The sequence below is a fragment of the Astatotilapia calliptera genome, chromosome 14 (assembly GCF_964374335.1).
Source record: "Astatotilapia calliptera chromosome 14, fAstCal68.1, whole genome shotgun sequence".
Taxonomy (NCBI): Eukaryota; Metazoa; Chordata; class Actinopteri; order Cichliformes; family Cichlidae; genus Astatotilapia; species Astatotilapia calliptera.
This window is the reverse complement of record NC_137435.1, coordinates 11,191,386-11,214,603: the sequence shown is the minus strand read 5'-3', so window position 1 is coordinate 11,214,603 and position 23,218 is coordinate 11,191,386. Positions and strand designations below refer to the sequence as shown.

General features: G+C 39.1%; 3 protein-coding genes across 5 annotated transcripts; all 3 read right to left on the bottom strand.

Annotated features, from left to right (window-relative positions):
• Nucleotides 1-157: 157 nt before the first annotated feature.
• LOC113036613 (odorant receptor 131-2-like) lies at nt 158-6,166 on the bottom strand. The gene has a single exon (XM_080288354.1). The coding sequence runs from the start codon at nt 3,057-3,059 to the stop codon at nt 2,094-2,096; it is 966 nt and encodes a 321-aa protein (XP_080144480.1). The 5' UTR covers nt 3,060-6,166; the 3' UTR covers nt 158-2,093.
• A 3,610-nt stretch (nt 6,167-9,776) lies between these two features.
• Nucleotides 9,777-14,421, bottom strand: LOC145420044 (odorant receptor 131-2-like). 2 transcript variants are annotated; one of them, XM_080288789.1, is made up of 3 exons: nt 14,301-14,421; nt 13,629-14,179; nt 9,777-11,531 (listed from the first exon to the last, which is right to left on the bottom strand). In XM_080288789.1, exon 3 carries the CDS (start codon nt 11,504-11,506, stop codon nt 10,541-10,543), a length of 966 nt encoding a protein of 321 aa, XP_080144915.1. In that variant the 5' UTR covers nt 11,507-11,531; nt 13,629-14,179; nt 14,301-14,421; the 3' UTR covers nt 9,777-10,540. The 2 variants fall into 2 exon arrangements, with proteins under 2 accessions (XP_080144915.1, XP_080144914.1); XM_080288788.1 differs by having other exon boundaries at nt 9,777-14,179; nt 14,301-14,420.
• Nucleotides 14,422-17,422: 3,001 nt separating this feature from the next.
• On the bottom strand, nt 17,423-22,067 carry LOC113036323 (odorant receptor 131-2-like). Of its 2 annotated transcripts, XM_026192599.2 has the most exons (3): nt 21,947-22,067; nt 21,275-21,825; nt 17,423-19,177 (listed from the first exon to the last, which is right to left on the bottom strand). In XM_026192599.2, the coding sequence occupies exon 3, from the start codon at nt 19,150-19,152 to the stop codon at nt 18,187-18,189; it is 966 nt and encodes a 321-aa protein (XP_026048384.2). In that variant the 5' UTR covers nt 19,153-19,177; nt 21,275-21,825; nt 21,947-22,067; the 3' UTR covers nt 17,423-18,186. The 2 variants fall into 2 exon arrangements, with proteins under 2 accessions (XP_026048384.2, XP_080144912.1); XM_080288786.1 differs by having other exon boundaries at nt 17,423-21,825; nt 21,947-22,066.
• Nucleotides 22,068-23,218: the final 1,151 nt, after the last annotated feature.

Genomic DNA, 23,218 nt, shown 5'->3' with positions numbered 1-23,218 from the left:
TGTCATCAGGATGATCACAGAACCAAAAAACCATGACGTATCCTGGACTGATGACATCAATTACTGCTTTGACCTATTCTTGACTGAGTCCAATAGTGTTTATTGCAATGAAAGTGGAGGGGAAACAGACTTATAAAGACAACTGAAAGCAAGTAAATCAGAAAGACATCAAAGCATACATGCCTCTTTTTATTCTGAGCAGTGTGTACCTTTCCAGAAATGAATCTACCAGCAGTGTACAGTATGGGATGCAAAGTCATTTCAGAAATTTTATTAACACAACAAATAGTGATAAAATATTTATTGTTATAATTTCTCTAAAAAAGAAAAAAAAAACAGGTCACCTGCCTAAAAAGATCATCAAAGAGGGAAAACACAATGGGTTTCAAAATTTCCATGCAAATCTCACAGTAGATTTTAGAACTGATCCTGTGTTTAAAAGTATGCATATTTATTTATTTTATCTCTGTTGTCCTCTATAATAAAATTATTCCCCATTTGTTTCTTTATTTTTTGTTTTTTGTTTTGGTGGAGGGGGGGGGGTTCTTCTAAAGTGAGATTATGTGCCGAAAATATGTATCAAACATGCTAAATTATTAATATTTTTTTAAGTTTGACATTGCTGTAAACGATCTATTTAAATATTCAGCCTGCAGTTAAAAATGAGTTAAACCGAACCAGAACAAACTCAAATGTATTTAATTCATTGTAAAGACTATTTTAGTCTTGTGTAAAGATTTTCTTTTATTATTAATATGAAGATATTTTCAGATTGCCATTGAATTGCGATGCCATGTGCAGCAAAAGTAACAAGCAGGAGACAATGACTTATTGTAAAGTAAGGAAGGCTGTAACTGTGATATTAATGATGAAGAGATTCATCTGAAAAAAGGTGTTTTTTTTCTCAGATTAAAAATTTGTGGAATTACGTTTTTAAGACTAATCTACAACAAATTTGTTGGGTAACCGAGAAGAAAATTTTTTATCTACTGCTGTAGACTTTCAACAGCTCTATTCTGTGTTCAGTTTTATTAACATCACGTGATAATCATCCTCAAAGAAATGCAGTAAACATCAAAGTCTGATAAGAAACAATATCATTATATGCATTCAAATGTTCTGCATCCAAATACTGTTGCAAGGATTTCTTTATAATACTGACAACATAAGATTTTAAACATGTGATTACTAAATGTCAAACTTATCAATAATGCTTAAATTAAAAGGTCAAAGCATTATGGTTCGCAAATTTCAGATTAAAACGGCAGAAAATGTTCACAAAGTACAGCTTTTTAAAACAGAGTGCAGTTTAAGATGATTTAATGATAATACTAACCAAAGTGTTTAAGAATAAAACTGAGATGATGAAGGCATTTTATCACAATTTTGTAGAATTTCCTTTCAGTATAAAGTGACATCTTTTAATAGTGCAGTTATTTTTTAACAAAAAAGTATTTTCTGAGATTCACTCTAAACTATTGTAGGTTAGAGATGTAATGGAGCTGTCAAACATTTATTAGTGCAAATATCTGACACAAACACATGACCAACATGAGGAGTTTCTTATTAAGATTTTAGACACCATTTATTAGCCTTTTTAAGGAAAAGAAGTCAAATCAATATTTAAATTACCACTGAAATTTTTTTTTTTAAATTTACTGTAAATATTTACTGATAATTACAGAGCCCCTATCATGAGCCAGATTCTTTGATCTGTGCAAAAATATGTGAAGGTAATATGAGGCTTTAAAAACATTAGTCAGACAAATAAACTGGATCTGTTAGATATATTTTTAAATATATTGCCTGTTTGTGTTTCCAGATTGAGCTTTAGAGGAGGAACAGTAATACAAAGAGTTTGTTTTCTCTCCAGTGTAACTTTTTCCACTTACTGTCATTTCATGAAGACTGGTTTTAGGTTATTAGTTTGTTCCACGTGCAGTATAAGAAGGAATCTGTTATTAGCCAGTGTGAATGGAAAAAATAATTACAGCGTAAAAAAAATTGCTCGGTGTTCATTCGGGCAACTGACAGACAGAGATGCAGATACTCTGAACAGGTTTTCTGCAGGAGTCTAAACTGTTTTTTTTTTTTCAAGAAGCAGACAAGCTGTCCTGCTGTTTGCTTCTGAAATGGGGCTTGACTGTGTCTAAGCAGCAGAGGAATGTTTTCCCAATGTAGCCCCTCAGACTGTGATCTCTGAAGCCGTAGATGAGCGGGCTAAGAACGCGTGGGATTAGGATAAAACAGAAAAAACAGAAATAGGTAACGTCTTCTACTGGCCAGTTAGTGTACAGCAATATGAGAGTTTCAGTGATGGGGAGAGTGAAAGCCAACATGCACAGAAGCAGCTGAAAGCCGTGCAGCAGCACAGTGTGCTTGGCTTTATTCACAGATACTCTGTCCTGTCTCAGCTTCCTGGTTTCCAGCAGGATTCTCACATATGTGAAGAAGATGACAACAGCCACAACTGCAAAGAACATCACACTCACAGCAGTTCTGAATAATGCTTGGATTGGAGATGAATTGATAAATAAATTTTTGCAAAGTAGAGGTGTAGAGAGGACATCTACAGCAGGACGCTGCTTTCCGATGGAGTACTCGATTATGAGGAAAATGCAGCTTGTAAGCCACAGACAAAGATTAATGATCCAGATACGGCCTGAGCGCCAGGCGGCCGGGCGCTGCAGGGGATAGAAGATGGCAACATAACGCTCCAGGGACATTGCAGCCAGGATTAAAGGTGTGTTCTGATAAGTAACAGTGGATATGAACAGCAGAGGAAAACAGTAGAAAACGGGAAATTTTACCTGACCCATTACAAGTAGGAAAAGCAGCACAGAGGACAGAAGCTGCAGGGTGTCATTGATCAACATGTGGGCAAACAGGATGTAACGTGGAGTGTTTAGGAACTGCCTGTGAGATGCAAACACATGCAGCATGACAACAATGCAGAAGAGGAAGGTGCAGAAGAAGGGGATAACTGCACATACTTTGATGATAACAGACAGGCTTTTCTGGGAAGTTGCATTAAAAGGAAGTTCAGTCAGATTCTGCATTCTGCAGCTTTAAGTTGCAGCACACCTGTTAAAAAAAAAGCACAACTTAAACTTCCATATACAGAAGATAAAATAAAACATAATGCATACTATCATTTACATTTACAACAGAAATTAGCTGCCTCATGTTAATAAAATAATCAGTAAAGTCAAATCACCCTGTAATACAAACCATTTACCCATTAAAATGAGACAGTGCCTCGCTCACCTAATAACAATGACTTTGTCTGTTAGAAGAGCTCAGATTTCTCTTCTTCTCAGCACACAACATGTTTTCAACAATCAAAGTGTCAAAGATGGTCTTCTCTTGTCTGATCTGTTTGGCATCGGTTATCTTATGTTTGACTCAGTGCTGATTCCCCAGAGATAAATTAATTTCATGCTATCGTCATTAAGCATCATGGTTCTCATTAACTACAGATTACTGTAGGGAAAAGGATAAAGCACCTTTTATCACAGGATCCATGAAAGGAAGTTAAACAGACAAGTGATTCTATATCGCAAGGCATCCAAAGCAGCAGTTGCAACAGTCAAATTAGGAAAAATGTTCTCAATTTGTATTTCTACAAATTGTTTTTTCCTTTTCAGAGCACCAAGCTCCATCTCCACCTCCAGTTTCATGCGTCCTCTTCTCCTCACCTGCAGTGCATCGTAAGTAATTAGCTCACCTTTATTTAGGACCAGCTCACACCTCCAGTCTTCACCAGTTTGTCAGCTATTCTTTAGCAGTAAATCAGCCTCAATGCTTCGTTTAAACTTTGTAACATCCTGTGTTAACCTATTGTTCTCTTTGTCTTCAGTCTTTGGCATTTCTGGATCACTACCCACACTAACCAGTTCTTTCCTTGGATTTCCTGGTGCAGATCTGCTACCTGTGACTACTCACCTGCCCGTTGCTGCTGCCAACCCATTGCTCATTGGAAATCTGAAAAGGATCAAAGAACTCACCTGCCTGCCGTCCTGCCCGCCGACACACACCCAGCAATATCCTCGATCTTTCTCAGTGCCTGCTTATAACCCTCCTCACCTTCTGTAACAGTTGCTGCTGCACCTGCATGATTACCTTTCAATGCCCTGCTCTTATCCCAGACCTCTTTGTGTTGAATAAAGATTTCAGTGTTTGGAAATCTTGGTCTGTTGTGTCTGCTTTTGGGGCCCAACTCTCTCTCTTGGCCCTCACATTACACTGACTTTGCTGAATGGACACCTTGCAAATGATCATGGTTAATTGGGCCAGCTGTTTCTTGTATAAACTGCGGCTATGTCCACACATACCCGGGTATTTTTGAAAACGCAGATTTTTCTATGCGTTTGCACCTTTCGTCCACACGTAAACAGCGTTTTTGGTCACTGAAAACGGAGATTTTTAAAAACTCCGGCCAGGGTGGATATTTTTGAAAACTCAGTTTTTGCATTTATGTGTGGACTAGAAAAACGGAGAAAACGCAGCGTCAAAGGTGTGCGCATTTTTTGACATCACACTGTGCGCCACGTTATTGTTTCGGTGAAATGAATTTCTACAATACTGTTACTGTTAATTCTACTCTCTGCAGTGTTTAAATGCTTACAAATACACACAGTTACTGTCCCTCCACACATACGACTCGGTTCTGCTTCTATGCCCCAGCTTTGTTTACTTTTTCCCACCGAGGCTTCTAGACTTCTGATCAGTGTTGCCAACTCCTCAGTAAGGAAAATCGCTATTGGCTGTCCTAAAAGTCGCTAGAAGTCGCTAAATGACGTCATCACCTAATTTGCATAATTGGTCATGCTAATATAATTGTAACCTACGCTGTTGGAGAGAGAAATAACATCGTGGAAGAGACATAAAGTGAGCAAAAAACTTCCTAAATGCATTTAGAACTACAAATTAAATTTCTTTTAGCAATTATTGTTTTTTAATGTCACAATTCCAACCCTGCTCCTTTATCCGGGCTTTGACCGGCAAAAGTGACCCGAAATAGGCACTCTGGTGGAGTTACTTTGTGTGTGTGTTTATAAGTAGTTTTAAACCTTGTGATCCACAAAACAGCATAACAGTAAAAGAAGAACTGACTGGTTACAGACAGTGCGGAAGCAGCGGCTTCGCTCATGCGCGATTCATTTGCAGTTTGGACGCATAGGTGTGGACATCTCCTGCAGCTGGAGGAGGACTATCCTCCGCCCGTGAGTGCTTTAGCAGGTGAGGTGCCCACGGCAGCACCGCTGCTTGTTGAGAGTAAGAGCAACACGCTCTTTCACGTCAAAAGTCGTCAAAAATAAGTCTCCAATAACAGCAGAAAAAGTCGCCAGATTTGTCGCTAGTCGCTTTTGAGAAAAAAAGTCGCTAAGGGGCCTGAAAACTCGCTAAATATAGCGACAAAATCGCTAAGTTGGCAACACTGCTTCTGATTGGCCAACATTTCTGCACGGTTAGGAATATATTGCCACCTGTTGCTTTGGCATGTTCATAGCAGTGTTTTCCTTCATTTCTGCCTTTACGTGTGGACGGGATTATTTTTTAAAACGAAAACGGAAAATCGCCGTTTTCAAAAATACCCGTGTAAGCATGGACGTAGCTTGTGAACGTCTGGGCGATGGCATTTGACCACATTTATGTACAATTAAATTTTAAGAATGACTGTGGAAGTCAGTGTAGAGACAGTTTGTGATGTGGGGATGTTGGTGAGGCCTCTTTCATAGTGAGCCTGTCAGTGTAGGGTTATTGAAAGGTTAATTTAAGGCAGACTTCTGTATCATTTTTTATAATTATTTTCTACACGGTTGCATCAAAGTATTTTTAATTTGCCTGTTCATAGTTTTTCCTTTTAGTTTAATCTAGCTTTTAGGTTTAGTACGCCTAGTTAATGTTAATATGAAACAAGTTTACTATATCATCATATTCACTCTGAGCTAAGAGTAAAACATGGGCCTTTAAGTGTTTCTTACTAACAATGTAATAAAGCAGGACTCATTTTGTGCCACATGCAGTGCAATTTTACCTGGACCAGCAAAGCAATTCCCTCATAATACTGTCAGTGTTATAGTCACAAAGTTTACATTGTCTTGATGCATGTTCAGTCATCCAGGTATGGAAACCCCCTCTAAATTATTCTGTTTATCTGGATGGGAGAAAAGTTTTGTTGCTCAGCCAAGTGACTTCTTCAGTCTCAGCTGACTGCAGGTTTCTCCAACTTTATAAACAATACAAATTCAACAGTTGCTGTGAGTGCCACTTATATTACTCTGTTTCCTCTGCTTTCCAACCCCAAAACACACTGCAGCAAAATCTGGTCCAAGGATCTGGCCTCTAATATGGTAATATAGCGTATGCTGTTGCAGTAAGTGCCAGGAGGATTGCAGTGATTTATACATCAGGGAAACCAAACGACCTCTGGCTAAGAAGATGGCACAACACAGAAGAGCTAACTCGTCAGGCCAGGATTCCGCAGTCCATTTACACCTACAGGCCAGTGGACAGTCTTCCAACGATGAGGATGGACACATGAAAAGGGAAAGACCATCTCTGAATCGAGGAGGGGCCTAAGGGTACATCTTTCACCATCTTACAGTACTGTGATTGCAGCCATTGAGTACAAGTCACTCTCTGTGAATGGTACTCATGGCCATTGATCAGTGGTGACTAATCAATTTGCATTTTAATGATCAATAAACTGACCTTCCACCCATTATTAATCAGTGGTGCCGGTTTCAGTCATTATCCAAATGTTCTGTTTATAAAGTTGGGGAAACCTACAGTCGGCTGAGACTGAAGAAGTCCCCTGGATGAGTGACGAAATGTTTCTCCCACTGAAAACGTCACGACCAGATGAACAGACTCAACTTTTTGGGAAGACTTTAGGGAAAAGTCTCAAGGTCTTCCAGTTTCAAGATTAGCCTCTTCCTCATTGTAACTGGACCTGAGGACTGGACAGCAGAGGGGCAAAAGGTGAATGGGGAGGGGTTGGGTGGCAACAGCGGAGATGAGGGGACAGATGTGTCTTTGAAGAAGGCAGAGGGGCAGCCTTGTAGGTTCTTGAGGGCTTCATTGCTGTAGACAACATTCAGCCACTCTGAATGAAGAGTTCTGATCAAAGTACAAGCCACCAGAGGGTTGGCCATTGCGCCTGCTGGATCTTTGTAAAGATCTGTGTGCAGGTCAAATACTTTGGCATAAAAACTGTGTGAAGATACAGTATTGTTAAACAGGGTCTTCAGACTGAAAATAATAAAAACTCAATAATAAAAATGGCATTTTTATGCACAAAACCTTATTTTCACCAGAAGAAAGGAACAAAATGAAAAAAAAAAAGATAAGAATGTATTAAATTAACATCTGCCAAAGTCCTCCATGGGCAAAGTATCAATTAGAATATTAGACTGATTTAAGGAAACCCGTATCTCATATAAATACCATAAATATTGAGCTTATTCCAGCTCAAACACTGCAAAAATCCACCACAATCTGTCACGGCCAAGGCCGAACCCGACAACCAGACTCAAATGCAGATCATACACACAGGCATGGACGAGCGTAATAAACAGAACTTTATTTCCTAGGGCCTGACTACGGAAGAGGATTAGGGCCACTGGGGGAAAAAATAATAATAAAAAAAATAATTCTGAGATTAAAGTCAGAATTCTTTTTTTTTTTTTCTCTCCTCTCCAGTGGCCCTAATCCTCTTCCGTACCTGACAAATACTGTGAGCTATGAGGAATAACATGGGACTTCAATTACGGTGGTAAACAGGAGTGACGCTAAACTATGAGAAACACTAGATTTACGAAAGCACTAGAGAATTGTGACGAGGGGATATGTACAGGGGCAAGGGGCAGGAAACATGACCTGGAGGCTCTGAACACTAGAATGAGAGGAGACAAGTTTTAGTGACCGAGTCTGTAAATCCTGGTGAGTGTGAACCATAAAGAAACATTCTTACTTTGGCAGGTGGAGGAATGGCAAGGAAGGGGTGAGAGGTCCAAGTGAGCAGTCTTTGGTCTACAGGAGATGGTAGTCTGATTGAGTACTGTGACAGGAGGGCAGGCAGGCGAGTGAATCCGAGAGGTGCTGTGACGCAAAGAGCTGCCAAGCACAAACCAGCTTCAGGATGAAAGTGTGTATTGCCAGGAGATGGAGGTGGCAGACAACAGGATAGCTGATGGAAGAAAAAGCACAGGTTGAAGATAATCCTCTTGCAAACAAAATCTCTTTCAGTGAACCACTATGGTGACCCGCACTAACTGTGATTAGCTGAAGGCTTAGCGAAGAGGAGTGGTGATCGCTGGTCTTAAGTATTGGCAGCTCAATTGCCAGCAGGTGTGGAGACATGCAGGAAAGCAGCGAATCCACCCAGGGGTGGAACTGTGACTCAGTGGAAAAACCCCAGCACTCACCCAGACCACGACACAATCAAGCCAAAGTTTGATTTCTCATGACCAAAAGATTCCTTCACAAAATTAGAAACACTTCCACAGAAGAACTATTGAGTCATTTGTATAAATTAGCGGGAAGTGACTTAGTATGTTTTGTATCAGTGATCCTGCATCCAACATAGTGAAATAAAGCCACAAAAACCTTAAATCTATTTTTTCTGCATTTTTTTAATGATATCATACATATAAGGGTACGGGCCTCTCCATTGACTTTAATTGCGTCTCTCAGTTTTGCTGAACAGTACCGCTTCTGCATTTGGAGCAGGCTCTCAGCTGATCTGAGATAAACCTTCGCCCTCTGTTCATCATATCATACATACAGCCTGGATTCATTCAGAACAATTAATTTGCGCTCATGTGCTCACCAATATCATCAGATTTATGCGGTTGTCAAGGATGCTGTTTCTGATTAAATGAGTTCAGTCTGAGCAAATAATGCGATATATTTTTGCGATATATATATATATATATATATATATATATATATATATATATATGCAATATTTTGTTACATTTTACTGTGAAGTCAGTATTTTAAAATCTGAAAATAAAAGAGAAATCATCTGCTCCTAAAAACAGTTTAAAAACCGTTTTTGGAATCACAGCGACATCTGCAGGACAAAGGCAGTGAGCCTGAATGAGCTGTGTGAGATTGTACAAATGTGTAACGACGCACTATGTCTATACACTTGCAGTAAAGGCAAACTCACAAAGCTACACTGGTTTCGATTCATCTTTGCAATATATGCATTCAAAAGTTCTGCATCCAGATACTCCTGCAAGTATTTCTTTTTAATACTGACACCATGCAATTTTAAATATTTGCTATAAAGTCCAACTAACTCACAGAGAGCCAAAAAGCATTTAGAGTTACCTTGAATGCAACTCAGTCCCTGTTAATCATAAATCCTCACTGAAAGAATGAGAGGATGTGTCCCTTCAAACGTCATTAAAGTTACGTTAAATTCACTCCCACAATTGAGTAATCTTGTCTGATGGTTCTGGCACAGATTTTTAGTCTCTGCTGGTTTATGTTTAACAGCCTTAGATCTCTAAAACATTTGGGGTCATGATTGTTTTCACAGACAGTCCGAGAGATTTAGCCAGTTCATTTTTTGAATCTTATTTACATATTAAATTACTAATGTCAAAATTATCAATAAATCCTTTGCTCAAAAGGTCATTTTCACTAATTTCAGATCGGGAACATTTTCCCCAGTGCTGATCAAGACAACTTTTTAAACCAGAGTGCAGTTTAAGATGATTTCATGATAATGTGTTAAAAAATGAAACTGAGATGATGAAGACATTTTATCACAATTTTATAGAATTTCCTTCCAGTATAAAGGGACATCTTTTAGTGTTGCACTTATTTTTGTTAACAAAGTGACAAAATTGAAACAAGAATAAAAAAGTATTTTCTGAGATTCGCTCTAAACTCAAACAACTATTGTAGGTTAGGGATGTAATGGAGTTGTCAAACATTTATTAGTGCAAATATCACACTTTTAGTCAAACATGCAATCTGACACAAACACATGACCAACATGACGAGTTTCTTATTAAGATTTTAGACACCTTTTATTGGCCTTTTTAAGGAAAAGAAGTCAAATCAATATTTATGTGCTCAAATTACCACTGGAATTTTTTTTTTTATTCACTGTAAATATTTACCTGATAATTACAGAGCCCCTTTCATGAGTCAGATTCCCTGTTCTGTGCAAAAATATGTGAAGGTAATATGAAGCTTTAGAAACATATTAATCAGACAAATAAAGTGGATATCTTAATTTAGCATTTATATATACATGTATATATGTTGAGCTTTAGAGGAGGAACAGTAATACAAAGAGTTTGTTTTCGCTTCAGTGTAACTTTTTCCACTTACTGTCACTTCATGATATTAGTTTGTTCCACGTGCAGTATAAGAAGGAATCTGTTCATGGCCAGTGTGAATGGAAAAAATAATCACAGCATAAAAAATTACTCAGTGTTCATTCGGGCAACCGACAGACAGAGATGCAGATACTCTGAACAGGTTTTCTGCAGGAGTCTAAACTGTTTCTTTTTCAAGAAGCAGACAAGCTGTCCTGCTGTTTGCTTCTGAAATGGGGCTTGACTGTGTCTAAGCAGCAGAGGAATGTTTTCCCAATGTAGCCCCTCAGACTGTGATCTCTGAAGCCGTAGATGAGTGGGCTAAGAAAGCGTGGGATTAGGATAAAACAGAAATAATTGAAAAAGGCAATGTCTTCCACTGGCCAGTTAGTGTATAACAATGTGAGACTTTCAGTGATGGGGAGCGTGAAAGCCAACATGCACAGAAGCAGCTGAAAGCCGTGCAGCAGCACAGTGTGCTTGGCTTTATTCACAGATACTCTGTCCTGTCTCAGCTTCCTGGTTTCCAGCAGGATTCTCACATATGTGAAGAAGATGACAACAGCCACAACTGCAAAGAACATCACACTCACAGCAGTTCTGAATAATGCTTGGATTGGAGATGAGTTGATAAGTATATTTTTGCAGAGTACAGGTGTAGAGAGGACATCTACAGCAGGACGCTGTTTTCTGATGGAGTACTCAATGATGTGGAACATGCAACTTGTAAGCCACAGACAAAGATTAATGATCCAGATACGGCCTGAGCGCCAGGTGGCCGGGCGCTGCAGGGGATAGAAGATGGCAACATAACGCTCCAGGGACATTGCAGCCAGGATTAAAGGTGTGTTCTGATAAGTAACAGTGGATATGAACAGCAGAGGAAAACAGTAGAAAACGGGAAATTTTACCTGACCCATTACAAGTAGGAAAAGCAGCACAGAGGACAGAAGCTGCAGGGTGTCATTGATCAACATGTGGGCAAACAGGATGTAACGTGGAGTGTTTAGGAACTGCCTGTGAGATGCAAACACATGCAGCATGACAACAATGCAGAAGAGGAAGGTGCAGAAGAAGGGGATAACTGCACATACTTTGATGATAACAGACAGGCTTTTCTGGGAAGTTGCATTAAAAGGGAGTTCAGTCAGATTCTGCATTCTGCAGCTTTAAGTTGCAGCACACCTGTTAAAAAAAAGCACAACTTAAACTTCCATATACAGAAGATAAAATAAAACATAATGCATACTATCATTTACATTTACAACAGAAATTAGCTGCCTCATGTTAATAAAGTAATCATTAAAGTCAAATCACCCTGTAATACTAACCATTTACCCATTAAAATGAGACAGTGCCTCGCTCACCTAATAACAATGACTTTGTCTGTTAGAAGAGCTCAGATTTCTCTTCTTCTCAGCACACAACATGTTTTCAGCAATCAAAGTGTCAAAGATGGTCTTCTCTTGTCTGATCTGTTTGGCATCGGTTATCTTATGTTTGACTCAGTGCTGATTCCCCAGAGATATATTAATTTCATGCTATCGTCATTAAGCATCATGGTTCTCATTAACTACAGATTACTGTAGGGGAAAAGGATAAAGCACCTTTTGTCACAGGATCCATGAAAGGAAGTTAAACAGACAAGTGATTCTATATTGTAAGGCAGGGGTGTCAAACGCCAGGCCTCGAGGGCCGGTGTCCTGCAGGTTTTAGATCTCACCCTGGGTCAACACACCTGAATCAAATGATTAGATCAATACCAGGTCTTTGGAGAATTTCAGGACATTTCGAGGAGGAAATTTAGCCATTTGAATCAGCTGTGTTAGATCAAGGACACATCTAAAACCTGCAGGACACCGGCCCTCAGGGCCTGGAGTCCGACACCTGTGTTGTAAGGCATCAAAAGCAGCAGTTGATACTGACTAAATGTTATCAATTTGTATTTTTACTTTTTTTCCTTAAATTCACTTTAATTTCACTGCTCATATTGACAACAAAGATCATTAAAATTTCACAATTACTGGTGCTAAAATATTAGCGTACATTAAAAAAGTAAATGTTCTTTTTTTTAAACAGTACAAAACACAAATACCCTGAATATAAACTATATTATATTTAGTGGAGGGGTATGTGAGCCAGTGAGCTTTCCTGAGCAGCAAAATACAATAGCAAAAGTAAAAATGTATTAAGTAAAACCACAATAAATGTAGATCATTATCATCTGAGCTTTGCAGTATTTTTTGGTGTAGCAATGTCTTAGTAGGATGAGTTTTTTTACCTAATAAATTTTGCTAACAAAATTATATACAGTTAGACCTTAATCTGGGTGTGACTAATGAGGGTGTGGCTGCATTTGTTTACAGTACAAAAAAGACATAACTTCTATAGATTTTTCTAAATTGACTAAAAGGCACAGTTCTTACTCCGATTATAAAATAAATGTAGCTACCTTGACCTCACCTAGTGACCCAAAATGTGGTTTTGAAGCACTGATATATCATGCCTTCTAGCACAGATTGTATGAAAAAGATGGCTGTAGCTGTTGTGGTCCAATCCAGTGGTTTTAGATAATAGGAAGTCTCAGCATTAGCTTTTCAGTAGCTGCTATATAAAGACAGAAGAAATTATGCTGGGGTGTCAAGCCTGGCTTGCAAGCACAGGAACAAATGTCTACTAATAATGGTTAAGTAACAAACAGTATGCTGTCATCATTATTTTTTTACTGGAAAGTTTCATTTTAGCAACATGCTTTTGGGACTAGCATTAAGATCATCAGGCCTCAGTCCTACGCTATTTCCTTTAAATGTCCTCCTGAAAAGACTAGGGATGGGTATCGTTTAGGTTTTATCCGATACCGGTGCCAAACCGGTACTTTTGAAACGGTGCAGGTGTTTAAACAGTGCTCAAACCGCTGCTTAAAGAATGGAGAACACAAACTTTGTCCAAAAACCTCTCATGTTTAGCTGTTTTTTTGTAAAAAGATAACAATGTTAGCCTTTTCTGCAGCTATGGGGCATATATGGTATCACTTTTGGCTGGAAGCAGTGCTTAAACAATGGAAAAAACACAAACTTTGTCCAAAAACCTCTCATGTTTAGCTGTTTCCCACTTTTTCTTTGGTCATTTTTGGCCAGGGTGAAGGGAGTATCTGCCATCAAACAAGAGGACAGCCGCATGTAACTACGATGGTGTTTGCTAGTTCACCTTACATGCATTAATGTAATAACGTGGTGAGCCTACTCAACGTAAATTACACACGAACAACATTAAGCTACTCACGCAGAGAAGAACGGCTGCTGCTGCCATCATCATCCGTCATCATTTCTGCTACACTGGCAGGGCTAGGGGCCAGGACTCTCCTCTTCGGGTTCTTGGGGGATGTTGCTAACTCCGGGTCCGATAACAGGCACCACACCCGCAGTAGATGCGCTCGGTGTGAGGTCTCGCAGCAAGCTATCAAATACGGTGCATTTCTTGGCTTTTAAAAAAACGCTATGCGTCGTCAGGTGTTTCATCAGATTCGAGGTGTTACCTCCTTTGCACAGTATCAGCTTAAAGCACTTGTTGCAGGCTGCTGAGTTTGCATCTTTTGCTGTGAAGTACAGCCAGACTTTTGACCACTTCGCCTTGGGCATTTTTAATCTGTAGCTTTGCTCTAAAAGAATGTACGTACCTGGGCCTGCCTACTATCCTTGGAAAGGTAAAATGATTGGCTAGAATCCAAAGTGACATCTCAGTAAAAAAAAGCACCGAAATAAAGCACCAAAATGTGCGCTGCTTTTCAGTCTGGTTACTATCCGGTGCATACTGGTACCCATCCCTAGAAAAGACTGTAGGGTCAAAGAATTTAATGTATATGTTAACCTTCATAATCAAGATATATAAAATATTTAAACCAACAGCCAAGAATTAAAAAACACCTAAATGATCATAAACCAGAACAGTAATTACCTTCCTAAGCTCAGTGTTTTTCCATCCCACAGGCTTAAAAGTTTGCTGAACTTGGCTCCATGTTGGAAGCCTCTTATGCAATGAAGGTTCATGTGTACCAAAAGCTGTACTTTGAGGGCACGGAAAAAGGCTCGAACACAGTAGAAAAGCCACAAATGCTGATACTGATGAAATGTTTCTCCCACTGAAAACGTCACGACCAGATGAACAGACTCAACTTTTTGGGAAGACTTTAGGGAAAAGTCTCAAGGTCTTCCAGTTTCAAGATTAGCCTCTTCCTCATTGTAACTGGACCTGAGGACTGGACAGCAGAGGGGCAAAAGGTGAATGGGGAGGGGTTGGGTGGCAACAGCGGAGATGAGGGGACAGATGTGTCTTTGAAGAAGGCAGAGGGGCAGCCTTGTAGGTTCTTGAGGGCTTCATTGCTGTAGACAACATTCAGCCACTCTGAATGAAGAGTTCTGATCAAAGTACAAGCCACCAGAGGGTTGGCCATTGCGCCTGCTGGATCTTTGTAAAGATCTGTGTGCAGGTCAAATACTTTGGCATAAAAACTGTGTGAAGATACAGTATTGTTAAACAGGGTCTTCAGACTGAAAATAATAAAAACTCAATAATAAAAATGGCATTTTTATGCACAAAACCTTATTTTCACCAGAAGAAAGGAACAAAATGAAAAAAAAAAAGATAAGAATGTATTAAATTAACATCTGCCAAAGTCCTCCATGGGCAAAGTATCAATTAGAATATTAGACTGATTTAAGGAAACCCGTATCTCATATAAATACCATAAATATTGAGCTTATTCCAGCTCAAACACTGCAAAAATCCACCACAATCTGTCACGGCCAAGGCCGAACCCGACAACCAGACTCAAATGCAGATCATACACACAGGCATGGACGAGCGTAATAAACAGAACTTTATTTCCTAGGGCCTGACTACGGAAGAGGATTAGGGCCACTGGGGGAAAAAATAATAATAAAAAAAATAATTCTGAGATTAAAGTCAGAATTCTTTTTTTTTTTTTCTCTCCTCTCCAGTGGCCCTAATCCTCTTCCGTACCTGACAAATACTGTGAGCTATGAGGAATAACATGGGACTTCAATTACGGTGGTAAACAGGAGTGACGCTAAACTATGAGAAACACTAGATTTACGAAAGCACTAGAGAATTGTGACGAGGGGATATGTACAGGGGCAAGGGGCAGGAAACATGACCTGGAGGCTCTGAACACTAGAATGAGAGGAGACAAGTTTTAGTGACCGAGTCTGTAAATCCTGGTGAGTGTGAACCATAAAGAAACATTCTTACTTTGGCAGGTGGAGGAATGGCAAGGAAGGGGTGAGAGGTCCAAGTGAGCAGTCTTTGGTCTACAGGAGATGGTAGTCTGATTGAGTACTGTGACAGGAGGGCAGGCAGGCGAGTGAATCCGAGAGGTGCTGTGACGCAAAGAGCTGCCAAGCACAAACCAGCTTCAGGATGAAAGTGTGTATTGCCAGGAGATGGAGGTGGCAGACAACAGGATAGCTGATGGAAGAAAAAGCACAGGTTGAAGATAATCCTCTTGCAAACAAAATCTCTTTCAGTGAACCACTATGGTGACCCGCACTAACTGTGATTAGCTGAAGGCTTAGCGAAGAGGAGTGGTGATCGCTGGTCTTAAGTATTGGCAGCTCAATTGCCAGCAGGTGTGGAGACATGCAGGAAAGCAGCGAATCCACCCAGGGGTGGAACTGTGACTCAGTGGAAAAACCCCAGCACTCACCCAGACCACGACACAATCAAGCCAAAGTTTGATTTCTCATGACCAAAAGATTCCTTCACAAAATTAGAAACACTTCCACAGAAGAACTATTGAGTCATTTGTATAAATTAGCGGGAAGTGACTTAGTATGTTTTGTATCAGTGATCCTGCATCCAACATAGTGAAATAAAGCCACAAAAACCTTAAATCTATTTTTTCTGCATTTTTTTAATGATATCATACATATAAGGGTACGGGCCTCTCCATTGACTTTAATTGCGTCTCTCAGTTTTGCTGAACAGTACCGCTTCTGCATTTGGAGCAGGCTCTCAGCTGATCTGAGATAAACCTTCGCCCTCTGTTCATCATATCATACATACAGCCTGGATTCATTCAGAACAATTAATTTGCGCTCATGTGCTCACCAATATCATCAGATTTATGCGGTTGTCAAGGATGCTGTTTCTGATTAAATGAGTTCAGTCTGAGCAAATAATGCGATATATTTTTGCGATATATATATATATATATATATATATATATATATATATATATATATATATATATGCAATATTTTGTTACATTTTACTGTGAAGTCAGTATTTTAAAATCTGAAAATAAAAGAGAAATCATCTGCTCCTAAAAACAGTTTAAAAACCGTTTTTGGAATCACAGCGACATCTGCAGGACAAAGGCAGTGAGCCTGAATGAGCTGTGTGAGATTGTACAAATGTGTAACGACGCACTATGTCTATACACTTGCAGTAAAGGCAAACTCACAAAGCTACACTGGTTTCGATTCATCTTTGCAATATATGCATTCAAAAGTTCTGCATCCAGATACTCCTGCAAGTATTTCTTTTTAATACTGACACCATGCAATTTTAAATATTTGCTATAAAGTCCAACTAACTCACAGAGAGCCAAAAAGCATTTAGAGTTACCTTGAATGCAACTCAGTCCCTGTTAATCATAAATCCTCACTGAAAGAATGAGAGGATGTGTCCCTTCAAACGTCATTAAAGTTACGTTAAATTCACTCCCACAATTGAGTAATCTTGTCTGATGGTTCTGGCACAGATTTTTAGTCTCTGCTGGTTTATGTTTAACAGCCTTAGATCTCTAAAACATTTGGGGTCATGATTGTTTTCACAGACAGTCCGAGAGATTTAGCCAGTTCATTTTTTGAATCTTATTTACATATTAAATTACTAATGTCAAAATTATCAATAAATCCTTTGCTCAAAAGGTCATTTTCACTAATTTCAGATCGGGAACATTTTCCCCAGTGCTGATCAAGACAACTTTTTAAACCAGAGTGCAGTTTAAGATGATTTCATGATAATGTGTTAAAAAATGAAACTGAGATGATGAAGACATTTTATCACAATTTTATAGAATTTCCTTCCAGTATAAAGGGACATCTTTTAGTGTTGCACTTATTTTTGTTAACAAAGTGACAAAATTGAAACAAGAATAAAAAAGTATTTTCTGAGATTCGCTCTAAACTCAAACAACTATTGTAGGTTAGGGATGTAATGGAGTTGTCAAACATTTATTAGTGCAAATATCACACTTTTAGTCAAACATGCAATCTGACACAAACACATGACCAACATGACGAGTTTCTTATTAAGATTTTAGACACCTTTTATTGGCCTTTTTAAGGAAAAGAAGTCAAATCAATATTTATGTGCTCAAATTACCACTGGAATTTTTTTTTTTATTCACTGTAAATATTTACCTGATAATTACAGAGCCCCTTTCATGAGTCAGATTCCCTGTTCTGTGCAAAAATATGTGAAGGTAATATGAAGCTTTAGAAACATATTAATCAGACAAATAAAGTGGATATCTTAATTTAGCATTTATATATACATGTATATATGTTGAGCTTTAGAGGAGGAACAGTAATACAAAGAGTTTGTTTTCGCTTCAGTGTAACTTTTTCCACTTACTGTCACTTCATGATATTAGTTTGTTCCACGTGCAGTATAAGAAGGAATCTGTTCATGGCCAGTGTGAATGGAAAAAATAATCACAGCATAAAAAATTACTCAGTGTTCATTCGGGCAACCGACAGACAGAGATGCAGATACTCTGAACAGGTTTTCTGCAGGAGTCTAAACTGTTTCTTTTTCAAGAAGCAGACAAGCTGTCCTGCTGTTTGCTTCTGAAATGGGGCTTGACTGTGTCTAAGCAGCAGAGGAATGTTTTCCCAATGTAGCCCCTCAGACTGTGATCTCTGAAGCCGTAGATGAGTGGGCTAAGAAAGCGTGGGATTAGGATAAAACAGAAATAATTGAAAAAGGCAATGTCTTCCACTGGCCAGTTAGTGTATAACAATGTGAGACTTTCAGTGATGGGGAGCGTGAAAGCCAACATGCACAGAAGCAGCTGAAAGCCGTGCAGCAGCACAGTGTGCTTGGCTTTATTCACAGATACTCTGTCCTGTCTCAGCTTCCTGGTTTCCAGCAGGATTCTCACATATGTGAAGAAGATGACAACAGCCACAACTGCAAAGAACATCACACTCACAGCAGTTCTGAATAATGCTTGGATTGGAGATGAGTTGATAAGTATATTTTTGCAGAGTACAGGTGTAGAGAGGACATCTACAGCAGGACGCTGTTTTCTGATGGAGTACTCAATGATGTGGAACATGCAACTTGTAAGCCACAGACAAAGATTAATGATCCAGATACGGCCTGAGCGCCAGGTGGCCGGGCGCTGCAGGGGATAGAAGATGGCAACATAACGCTCCAGGGACATTGCAGCCAGGATTAAAGGTGTGTTCTGATAAGTAACAGTGGATATGAACAGCAGAGGAAAACAGTAGAAAACGGGAAATTTTACCTGACCCATTACAAGTAGGAAAAGCAGCACAGAGGACAGAAGCTGCAGGGTGTCATTGATCAACATGTGGGCAAACAGGATGTAACGTGGAGTGTTTAGGAACTGCCTGTGAGATGCAAACACATGCAGCATGACAACAATGCAGAAGAGGAAGGTGCAGAAGAAGGGGATAACTGCACATACTTTGATGATAACAGACAGGCTTTTCTGGGAAGTTGCATTAAAAGGGAGTTCAGTCAGATTCTGCATTCTGCAGCTTTAAGTTGCAGCACACCTGTTAAAAAAAAGCACAACTTAAACTTCCATATACAGAAGATAAAATAAAACATAATGCATACTATCATTTACATTTACAACAGAAATTAGCTGCCTCATGTTAATAAAGTAATCATTAAAGTCAAATCACCCTGTAATACTAACCATTTACCCATTAAAATGAGACAGTGCCTCGCTCACCTAATAACAATGACTTTGTCTGTTAGAAGAGCTCAGATTTCTCTTCTTCTCAGCACACAACATGTTTTCAGCAATCAAAGTGTCAAAGATGGTCTTCTCTTGTCTGATCTGTTTGGCATCGGTTATCTTATGTTTGACTCAGTGCTGATTCCCCAGAGATATATTAATTTCATGCTATCGTCATTAAGCATCATGGTTCTCATTAACTACAGATTACTGTAGGGGAAAAGGATAAAGCACCTTTTGTCACAGGATCCATGAAAGGAAGTTAAACAGACAAGTGATTCTATATTGTAAGGCAGGGGTGTCAAACGCCAGGCCTCGAGGGCCGGTGTCCTGCAGGTTTTAGATCTCACCCTGGGTCAACACACCTGAATCAAATGATTAGATCAATACCAGGTCTTTGGAGAATTTCAGGACATTTCGAGGAGGAAATTTAGCCATTTGAATCAGCTGTGTTAGATCAAGGACACATCTAAAACCTGCAGGACACCGGCCCTCAGGGCCTGGAGTCCGACACCTGTGTTGTAAGGCATCAAAAGCAGCAGTTGATACTGACTAAATGTTATCAATTTGTATTTTTACTTTTTTTCCTTAAATTCACTTTAATTTCACTGCTCATATTGACAACAAAGATCATTAAAATTTCACAATTACTGGTGCTAAAATATTAGCGTACATTAAAAAAGTAAATGTTCTTTTTTTTAAACAGTACAAAACACAAATACCCTGAATATAAACTATATTATATTTAGTGGAGGGGTATGTGAGCCAGTGAGCTTTCCTGAGCAGCAAAATACAATAGCAAAAGTAAAAATGTATTAAGTAAAACCACAATAAATGTAGATCATTATCATCTGAGCTTTGCAGTATTTTTTGGTGTAGCAATGTCTTAGTAGGATGAGTTTTTTTACCTAATAAATTTTGCTAACAAAATTATATACAGTTAGACCTTAATCTGGGTGTGACTAATGAGGGTGTGGCTGCATTTGTTTACAGTACAAAAAAGACATAACTTCTATAGATTTTTCTAAATTGACTAAAAGGCACAGTTCTTACTCCGATTATAAAATAAATGTAGCTACCTTGACCTCACCTAGTGACCCAAAATGTGGTTTTGAAGCACTGATATATCATGCCTTCTAGCACAGATTGTATGAAAAAGATGGCTGTAGCTGTTGTGGTCCAATCCAGTGGTTTTAGATAATAGGAAGTCTCAGCATTAGCTTTTCAGTAGCTGCTATATAAAGACAGAAGAAATTATGCTGGGGTGTCAAGCCTGGCTTGCAAGCACAGGAACAAATGTCTACTAATAATGGTTAAGTAACAAACAGTATGCTGTCATCATTATTTTTTTACTGGAAAGTTTCATTTTAGCAACATGCTTTTGGGACTAGCATTAAGATCATCAGGCCTCAGTCCTACGCTATTTCCTTTAAATGTCCTCCTGAAAAGACTAGGGATGGGTATCGTTTAGGTTTTATCCGATACCGGTGCCAAACCGGTACTTTTGAAACGGTGCAGGTGTTTAAACAGTGCTCAAACCGCTGCTTAAAGAATGGAGAACACAAACTTTGTCCAAAAACCTCTCATGTTTAGCTGTTTTTTTGTAAAAAGATAACAATGTTAGCCTTTTCTGCAGCTATGGGGCATATATGGTATCACTTTTGGCTGGAAGCAGTGCTTAAACAATGGAAAAAACACAAACTTTGTCCAAAAACCTCTCATGTTTAGCTGTTTCCCACTTTTTCTTTGGTCATTTTTGGCCAGGGTGAAGGGAGTATCTGCCATCAAACAAGAGGACAGCCGCATGTAACTACGATGGTGTTTGCTAGTTCACCTTACATGCATTAATGTAATAACGTGGTGAGCCTACTCAACGTAAATTACACACGAACAACATTAAGCTACTCACGCAGAGAAGAACGGCTGCTGCTGCCATCATCATCCGTCATCATTTCTGCTACACTGGCAGGGCTAGGGGCCAGGACTCTCCTCTTCGGGTTCTTGGGGGATGTTGCTAACTCCGGGTCCGATAACAGGCACCACACCCGCAGTAGATGCGCTCGGTGTGAGGTCTCGCAGCAAGCTATCAAATACGGTGCATTTCTTGGCTTTTAAAAAAACGCTATGCGTCGTCAGGTGTTTCATCAGATTCGAGGTGTTACCTCCTTTGCACAGTATCAGCTTAAAGCACTTGTTGCAGGCTGCTGAGTTTGCATCTTTTGCTGTGAAGTACAGCCAGACTTTTGACCACTTCGCCTTGGGCATTTTTAATCTGTAGCTTTGCTCTAAAAGAATGTACGTACCTGGGCCTGCCTACTATCCTTGGAAAGGTAAAATGATTGGCTAGAATCCAAAGTGACATCTCAGTAAAAAAAAGCACCGAAATAAAGCACCAAAATGTGCGCTGCTTTTCAGTCTGGTTACTATCCGGTGCATACTGGTACCCATCCCTAGAAAAGACTGTAGGGTCAAAGAATTTAATGTATATGTTAACCTTCATAATCAAGATATATAAAATATTTAAACCAACAGCCAAGAATTAAAAAACACCTAAATGATCATAAACCAGAACAGTAATTACCTTCCTAAGCTCAGTGTTTTTCCATCCCACAGGCTTAAAAGTTTGCTGAACTTGGCTCCATGTTGGAAGCCTCTTATGCAATGAAGGTTCATGTGTACCAAAAGCTGTACTTTGAGGGCACGGAAAAAGGCTCGAACACAGTAGAAAAGCCACAAATGCTGATACTGATGAAAATGCAGATGTAGGTCCAAAATGCACACCACTTTGTTCTTAAAATTTCCACATTTTGTAAACCATCCACTATGACAGATTGGACATTTGGTGGGCCAGTTCTGGTTATATGTTGGACATAATTGTTAGAGAAAATGCAAGAAAATGTAGTACAAGAATCTAATGCTTTAAGATGTTTTTTTATATTTAAAAAAACATTTGATAAAATGTATAGTTAGCTGCAAGTTAAAAATAATTTGCTTGATTATCAATAAAATAAAATGTTTTAGAGTTTGAACCCCTTCAGTCAGTATTTTTAACAAAGTGGAAAATGGAAAATGGTTGGTGGGCTAGATGGCACACTATTGCTCACATTTGGTCTGGCAGCTCTAAATGCAGTATCACTGGTAAAGAATTTAGACATCTAGCTAAGATTTGGCTTTGGGTTTTTACCAGAATCTAAGTTTACTCTACCTGGTCATACTATCTTAGTTTGTAGTGGATTGTCCAAAACTGTCAATGGCTCAAAGCTACTTAAACAGACCATCAGACTCTTGATGAAGTCCAGGATTATGTTCAGACATGTGATTAAGTGTTCAGTAAGGTTTTAACGATGATAATTGCTGGTATCATATGAGAAGTAATGTTTTTGCCAGATAGGAGGACAAATATGTGGACCTCTGTATATCAGAACTCCAGCAGGAATGGCCTGAATGTTTTGAACACAATGCACCATTTAATTTTTGTTTATCCTCCAACTGTGATTTTCAGGTCTGTACTAGTATATGCTGCTTAGATTTTTGTCCTGGTCTTGTAAAAATGGCAAACACCCTACTGGCACAAAACCTGTGGTATCTTTGACATAGTGCATTATCTTTTTGTGACAATGTTTAACATTCTTGCACAACATCACTCAAGTTGGTAATCAGAGCATAGAGCTGCAGGTGCAACAACAGTATTGTTTTTTTTAAAAAGGTGATGAAATCTATTAAGAGGTTTTTCTTCATTGAGTGTTGAATCTCCAGAGGGCCGTTAGAGGGCATGTCCCAAGTCCCCCGCTTAGTAATTAACAGACTCGCTGATTATTAACACAAAGCTCTCGAGTCCCATTGAGCAACCCGA